The sequence below is a fragment of the Buteo buteo genome, chromosome 4 (genome assembly GCF_964188355.1).
Source record: "Buteo buteo chromosome 4, bButBut1.hap1.1, whole genome shotgun sequence".
In the NCBI taxonomy this organism is placed as follows: Eukaryota; Metazoa; Chordata; class Aves; order Accipitriformes; family Accipitridae; genus Buteo; species Buteo buteo.
Window position 1 is genome coordinate 52508367 of NC_134174.1, and position 8602 is coordinate 52516968.

Consider the following 8602-nt stretch of genomic DNA (forward strand, 5'->3'; position numbering starts at 1 on the left):
TGTTAGTGACTGGCAGGTCAGTTGTTGCTAGTGAATACTCTTAACTCTTGGCTCTCTTGTGAATTTGCTGAACATTGAATCTGGCAAAACTCAACTCCTGGAATTTCAGAAATGCAGAATTGAGATAGAAGCCCTTGCAACTTATACTTGGCTTCCTCAGAATAATCTCCAAGTGCCTGACTGGCACACTATAAGCAAAATTATGTTGAGTTTCATAGTGTTTCATAGTGTTTAATGTTTCATAGCGTTGGCTGTGAGTTGTTCCAAGGGAGACAACATTTCCCTGGATGACGGGAGGCAGCAGTACTCTCTTCCACTGTCTGCAGGACCAGAAGAGAGAGGTGCATGTATTCCTCCAGAAATTTTGTTTGCCTAGCTGCAGGAGCGATTGTGTCAGTAGTAGGGTCTTCATGTATGGCGGAGATGGGAAGCAGCTGGGTAGGAGGCATGTGTGAGTTACAGGTTTAATGATTGCTTAGGGGAAACAACAAAATAACAGATGGCATCAGGTCTGAAACATGAATAAAGAAGTGAAGCGCAGCAATGCTGTTATTTCTGCGGTACAGGCTGAGTTTGGTTACTGAGTAGGTGTAAGCGGTTCTAGCTCAGAACATCTCAAAGGCAGATTAAAAATAGTGTTTTAAGGATTCTGCAGTTCAGCGTGTGCTGCCAGCAGTGCCTGCTCTTCTTCTTACGATTGCTGTTAGACCAGTAGCCTTTTCAGAAATACTGGCATGCAAGGAGCTGCTCTTTGCTGCCTGCTGCCCTCCACTGTTATGTTCTTACACTGCCTGGCAGTCAGCAGCGTGAGCTGGAGCCGTGCCCTGCCAGCTCGCCCACCTTGCTGTGCCCAGGCCTCCGTCTTCTCCCACCTGGCTGCTCTCTCATTGCTCTCCCCCAGCACTAATGTCTGGCTAATTCTCCTATCGTCGCCTGTGTTGACATTGCCTTAATTTGTGCTCTGGGTTTTCAGAAGAGTACTCTCAAGAGGCCAATGTTTATGCAGTTCACCTCTCTCCACTGCGTGAGACAGAGATCTATTTGGGAAGGTCGTGTTCAGTTTTGTGTTCCCAGAGGGGCTGTAGCAGAGCTGGTTGAACCACAGGGACTGTAGCTTGCAAGAAATATTTTGCCATTTGTGTTTTAGTTGGATTAGAAATGATGACAACAATAAAAAAAATTAAAAAACAGGGATGTGTGGAGGCTCATCAGGGATCCCACAGCTAGTCTCTTGATGCTGATACTGGCTTGATCAATGCCGTAGTTTTCTTTCCTCAGGTGTGCGCAACAAAAATGGAGACTATTATCATGCACTTCCACTTGCTTTCCACTACGCTCAGGGGGATTATTTCAAGAATTGCTGGCTAGAAGGACCCCAGATTTGGTTACCAATTCTACTTGGTACCCTCATACCTCTAGTTACTCTATGCAATATATCACCTTGCATGACAATCCAAGTAAATATGTGAACTTGAACACACACTGGCTGTACGGGCTACAGTGGGGTGATCCTTGAGCATAATATTGAGGCTTCCAGAGTCCACCAGATAAAGACAGGCCACAGATGCTGTTTCTTTCCAAATGTCCAGGTGCCTACACATAACTTTCAAGCAGATTGTAGACACTTGAATGAGAACCAGCACTAGCCCTGGGCAGGGCATGCTCACTCGCTACTGAATATTCCCTGGAGCTTCTTGATCTGGCATGGACACTGGCAGACTTAAAAATCTGCTCGGGTACATGTGCAGAGTGTAATCTGTTATTTTAAACTTGTATCTAACTGGAGATATTAAAGCTTTTCATTCATACTGTTTAAAATTTCACTTCTCAAAAAAAAGCAGAAATCTGATTCTGTATATTAAGAAATTTAATTTTTCTGGAGCCCTTAGCAAAAATGACATCTAGTACTTGAAAACTACCAAATTTCAGAGGAATCTTATTTAATGTGTGCATTTTGTACACCACGTAATTTGACTTCTAAACAAATTAATTCTCATACATAACTTGTAAATAAAGCAGAGTTAACACATCGTTACAGTATATATTTGAATGTATTTTTTTCCTACAGTCCGAACAGTGCAAGCCACATAAAGGGCACATCTCTACAGGCTACAACTCCTTGGAGTTTCATAAATTAAGTTCTCAACTTGTGGTTTCATAGAAATTGTTAATAAGTAGTATAAAAACTGGTTCCTAGATCATATCACTCGCAGTTCTTACTAAATACAAGTATACATTTTCATGAACATAAGCACTAAATGTGTTAAACTTATTTCAAAACTTTCAAAGTCAAGTTCTGCTTTGCAAAAACCCATAGCAGCTGCAAGCAACTTATTTTACTGGATGTAACACTGGAATACTGCTCTCAGGAAAATATACTTGAGCAAAATAACTCAATGAAGTATTACTGTACATAAAATATGAACCATCGTCGCTGGGGTTTTTTGCCCATTTTGTACAAAAATAATGAAAGGAACATGACTTACCATATACTCATTTTTCTTCTCTCAGGAACACATATTGGAGCTGATTCCAAAGAAGTTAAAGGAGCAGTTTCTCATGTCTGGTCTTGCTCCTTAAACTGTCCCATATGTATTTTGTTGTTGTTGGTGTGATTGACAGGCTTGGCATTCATGGTGGGTGGGAGAAAAACATTCTTAAAGTAAAAAGCTAGAATAATCTCATGGTCTGAATAAGTCTACAGAGAATGTTGGAAAATGAAGGCTTACTTACAGCTATCTGCCTAGACATTTGATAAAATTTTGCTGATTGGTTTTGTCTTTTTTTTTTTTCCATGTAACAGGAAATAAAAATAACAGAATCAACAGAAATCATAGGGTCTGGAAGGGACCTCAGGAGATCTAGGCAGGGCTTCAGCAAAGAGGCATGATCAAATACAACTAGAGCAAATTGGCTGAGTCTTGGAAATCAGTTTGGTAACCCTTTTTTCTAACTGTGGGTCCTTGGGGCAGCATCAGGTTCACCATGTCCTTGGGTGGCACAGCAGGAGGAAGAACTCTAATAAATTCTGTGCTATACTGCTGGGGGGTGCAAGAGAAAGTGTCTGTTTGTAAGCATAATTGCTGTCTAAGCAGCAGATGGGCTGGTCTTGGACATCCTCTCTTTCCTGAGGATGAAAGTTTCATTAGCATTTGTTCATAAGTAGTGATTTAGGAAACTCTTGTTTAGTCCTTTCATTCTCAGCACACTCTTCAATTTGGGTGCATCTTAACTGAAAAATAGGGTGGCCAAACTGGACCCAGTATACTATTCCTTATCCTGTGGTAAGTGCTTTCATCTCAGCAATATCCCCATGTACTTTAGAAATATGCTTGTTATTCAACATCTATGTTATTAACAAAATACTGAATACAATTAAGGCCAGAACAAATTCCTATGGGACCTTGCTTGAAATAGCCATTGAGTTTGAAAGTGATTCACAGATGTCTTCTCAATGTGAGCCAGATAGGCACTTACAATATACAGAACTGTCATCACATTTCTCTAGTTCGCATGTGATGATTTTTATATGGGACCCCATCAAAAGCTTTAGTGATAAAAAAAAAAAAAAAAAAAAGCCTTTGTGCCCCTTATCTACTAGGTAGCTATTATATCAAGGAAGGAAATGAGACTGGTTTGACACAGTTTGTTCCTGACAAGTCAGTTTTTACTGCAGTATTAAAGAAACAATTTATATTGAGGCCCAACATTTGCTTTAGTATATTTGTGAGACTTGAAGTTGGGCTGACTGTTCAGTAGTTTGTTGTCTTCCTCCCTCATCTTAAAGCGTGGATGTTTGCTCTTCTTTAGCTAATGTCATTTTACTGAACTACATTATGTGCTGAATTTATAGCACTCACAGTTCAAGGATAATGCTTTAACTAGTTATTTACATAATCTGTATTGAGAATTTCATTATGCCATTCTTATTTAATTTTCTAATCCATGTTAATATTGGTAATAAATATTCTGATCCTGCTGTGACTGCTATCAAAATTAAGCATCTGGTCACAATCTTTTCTGTGAAGACTAATTAAATACTTCAGTTTTCTCTCATATTTGTTATTTATTCTCTTTTTTTCCCACTAAGGTGTGTCATTTCAGCTGAATTTTAATTATTGCCAAATGCTAGGTATTTTGTTTGCTTGTTTTGTCACAGAGGCTGAATACACAGCATAAAACCCATTGTCTTAAGGGCAGTTGCTCTTTGTCTTATCACTCAGCCTTTTAAAATGTTTTTATATGGCTTTTGATTGTTAGTTTGACCTTATCTTTGAATCTAGCAACAGATTCAGCCATTATTCCAGAAAGATTTTCTCACATCTAACCGTGCATTAAAAATGTACTTATTCTCATAGGTATTTGTTTGTAACCTGAATTTTGCACCTAGTTTTCTTTTTCTTTTAAAAAAATCCATGTTTTTAACTAGTACAATAAAATATAACAGTAATAAAAACCCAACCTGCTACAAAAGTGACATTGTTCATTAGAAATTCTCTTTGATTTTTTTGAAGGCTGGAATTGATGCTGTAGTGCTTGGTTGTGATATCCTTTGCAAGTACTCAGTATTCTTTGCAGTTTAACTGAGTCTTTTTTTGATTTTTATTCTTTTGAACACCTTGACAGAACTTGCTGTCTATTCCTCTAGATTCATATGCTGGTTTGTATAGTTTGCACTTATATTTTATATCATTTCTTTATAGAGACTCTCCTTCTTTGAAATTCATCTGTGTGTTGACTATTCTGATAAAATATAGGAAAACGTGTATGAACAGATTTCTGCCTGGCAACATTTATATGCATTAAAATCTAGTGAGTAAATTTCAAAACAGAAAAACAATATTATTTCAGTGTCTTGCCTTATCATTTAAATAACATTCCTAGGCAGCTTAAATTTGAAAAGCTGCAGCTGATGCTTATTTTAAATTATTTTGTTTATGTTCTTTTGATGGATTTTGTTAGTATAATGAATTCTCAGTGAAACACTATTGATTTCTTTGAGGCTTGTACGTTGATATGTGTAGGTCTTTCGCCATGCACATGACTCTTGATAGGAGATAAATGGAAAAATGTCAAATTAATACTTCAACTCCCGGTGGACATACTAATGCATCATTGCATGGTATTTTACAGTGGAAGATCTCAACAAAAGTTGACCCTGTAGGTGTTGAAGACTGCCATGAAGTTAGTATAAGAACCAGAGCGGTGGGGGTTTTTTGCTGTATCTGCTTCTCAGGCCCAGAGTTCTCTGTCTTTGCAATGAACTTGGTCAACTCCAGCTAACTGTAGTTAAAGGAAATTCCAAATGATGTTTCTAAGGAATCTGCCTCAGTATGACTTCCAAAAGAGGGCTAGATTTAAATAAAAATACACAAAGATGTGCATTTATTTCAAGTGTTATGGATACCTTTCATTTCTTTGAGGTATAGGCACAGAGGTATGTCTCCATTCCCCATTTGCCCCATACTTCCACTCTAGTCCTTACAGCCCTTGTAACCTTTGGAACAGTACATCCAGCTACGAAGCAGCAGTTATGTTGATTTCCCCAGTGAACTAGTATTACTCAAGTTCACTGAATCAATAGTGGCTTGAACCAGAAAAACTTCAGTCACAATAGACTTTGGAGTCGTAACTGCAGTATTTGTTGTTAGGATGCATTGTTAACAGGAAATGTAAGGTATGTCATGGAAAACAGAGTTGCTTCTGTTTTGAAGAGGTATTTCTTCCTGCTTAACATATGGGTTCAGAGAAGAAGGATGGCATTTCTCCTGTGCTCTTCCTGAGCTGGGGAACTTAGAGAGATGCATCAAAACAATAGTGAAGCATTAGTGTACCACTGTTGTATTATCATCAGTATTATAGTGTATACATAGTACATATTATATATATAGTGCATGTATAATATATAGTATAGTAGTATAGCATGGTATTATAGCACTGCAGTATAGTGTTATGATATAGTGTTTCCGTGCTACTGACATGCAGGTTTATTCAAAAACTTGCACCAGGTGAATTCACAACGGTCATAGCTTTAGTTCTTCTATTTACTTAGAATGATTGAGATAAAACTGGACAAGGAAAATAACTGGATGGGGGAACAGGACACTGCAAAATCTAGGACCTCTCTGCAGGACAGCAGAAAGTCTCAGGGAAACCAGTCAATTGTCATATGAAGGAAGGGAAGATCTGGGAACAGAATCTGAGATAGAGAGTTTGGACAAGGTGTTTATTGCTTGTTGTCATGAACAGAGCATGTGGAAGGAAGGAGGCAAAAAGTGATGGTTTTGGGGAGCCCTAAGAGTTTAGGGAAGCATGTAGTTCACTTTTATGGGTGAGAAGAATTGGGTGGAGCATGTGCCAGCTGGCCAGCATCCAGATGTTGTTTGGACCAAAAATAAGTAAACCTTCTCCCTACTTGCAGTCAACAGAGCCCTGATAATGAAGTCGGAAAAATGAACTTCTGAGCCTGTTAAATAAAGACAAAAGAAAAGAGGAATTCGAAGGGGGAAGGGAGGCTTAGAAGATGGATAGAAAAATTGAAGAGCTTGACAAAGGGAGGGGATGTAGGAGTGGAAGGGTACAAAAATAAAGAAAATGAGAAAGGAGGTGATGGGGAGACAAGCTGTATAAATAGGCAATGTTTCTCAAGGTTTTTGGACTCATAAATAGAGCTTTTACATGTCTTGTGTCCTTAGCCTGCTGACATAGATAAAATTTTATGAGCAGAGTTTATTTGACAGTCAAGAGAGAGAGAATATGATAAAATCTCAATAAATAAGAAAGACCTTAAGAGCCAAGAGGTCTATAAGTTTGGGTTTTTTTTAATTCTGACTGCAGTATTTGGGGAGTGTCAAAAAGATATTTCAAGAGATAATATGTTTATGATAATAAATTTTAAATGAAAGAACTATCAAGAAAAAAATGTCAAAAAGTACTTTTTAATTCTTCTCATTTGAGTCACACAAACTCAACAATTGCATAACCTTTTATTCTAGCACCTTTTTATTAGTTTGCTTTTGTTTATCATTTAGGTAATGGTAATGTCATCAAACCTCTCTGTCAGCATGGTATTAAGTGAAATTAGATCTAGGTAAAATGATCTTATGATAACAAGAAAGGTATGGAAGGAACAAACATTCATTGACAGATTCTTCCCCACACCAAATCTGGAGGAGTCTTCTATTGTTATATACTAAATACAGGCAGAATTTAGTATGGTTATGTCCATTCTCTTTCCATTTTTCTTGTGCACTAGCTTTTGCTTTTGTCAGCCTTTCTTCCATAGCTTTAGCATCTCCAGTTCAACTGTCACAGAGATACTCAAGGAAAGCCATGAATATTCTCACAGGTATTTTCTTTGCACAGTGCCAAAGTCACTTGTTGCAGTACGAACTGATGACAATACAGCGTTGTTTCAGTTTATTCTTCTCTCCTCTCTTCCAAAGGCAGAAGCCATGCTAATCATGTTAGTTTATTTCCAAGGAAATAGTGTTGCCTGTTGGAAAAATGCTGGGGCTTCTCAATATAATTAGGTAGAGGGTGAATAATGACATGGGATGTACCACAGGGCAGTTTTGTAGTACTAGTTGGAATTACTGGGAATGAGGGTAATAGCTGACTGCTGCTTGTGTGTGTCTTGCATGACAAACAGTACCATTAAAGTATATCTTGAGATTTTTCCTGTTTCTAGGGAATATACTAGGGAACGCTGGGCTCAATATCCATGCATATTGCAACCTAACTGAGAAAACGCCAGTAACAGCTGCTCTTGTGTTTTGTAAACATTCCTCTGATAAGCTTCTTAAGGATCTAGATATAAGGTGTTCAGTATGCATCCATCTACTGACAGTATTATAAATATTGTATTTCTGACCTTCAGATTTTCTCTCTTGATTCCTGGTGAAATGATATACTTGCCAGTTTGACACTGCTGACGTTCTGTCTGCCTGGTCTAATGTTGTTATACCATGATGCTTTCTGATCCCATTGTCATGGGAATGATATATCTCAAATGATGAATATACTTGGAAGCAATGTGGGAAATAAACACATTGGCTAAACTTCATTTACAACAAGAGTTTTTGTTGCAAAATGACTTCTTTTGTGTCCAGTATAATTGATTCTTGTAATGTTGATGTATCTAAGATCCATGCTGTTTTCTCAGATAATTTAAAGGAGGATAAGCTACTATTCAGGTGGATCTTGAGTATCTCAGTTATGGTTTTAGCCAGATTTTCCCTTGCTTTTGACTTCCCATGCACTGCATTACTGGGCTTTGCAAGACAAACTGAACAGTAGTGGAAATAGAAGCTTCTTGTTTTCCTTCAGTGGTGAATGCTTCACTTCTCTAGAAATGTTCTCTTCCCTAGAAGTGGTGAAAGTGAACTTCTTTTCATCTCTAGAGAAGTGAACCACAAACCATATGAGGTGAGAAAGAGGAGAAATGAACACATAAAAATTTTGCGCTCTGGAATAATTTTTTTCATATACCTGTTCTGTGTTTTTGAACACACCTCAAAAGCAGCCCTACCTTAGAATTCCATGCCTGTTTTCAAAAGTTGATTGGATGTATGAGGTGAATGAGACCTTGATAGTGTTACCT

General features: G+C 37.9%; 1 protein-coding gene across 3 annotated transcripts in view; it reads right to left on the reverse strand.

The window, feature by feature from the left end:
* Window positions 1-2783, reverse strand: part of BLNK (B cell linker) — a 108230-nt gene extending 105447 nt beyond the window's left edge. For all 3 annotated transcript variants that reach the window (XM_075026126.1, XM_075026129.1, XM_075026127.1), the window contains exon 1: window positions 2487-2783. In XM_075026126.1, the coding sequence (XP_074882227.1) occupies window positions 2487-2489 (3 nt within the window). In that variant the 5' untranslated portion in view covers window positions 2490-2783. The remainder of the gene's footprint in view (window positions 1-2486) is intronic.
* Window positions 2784-8602: the final 5819 nt, after the last annotated feature.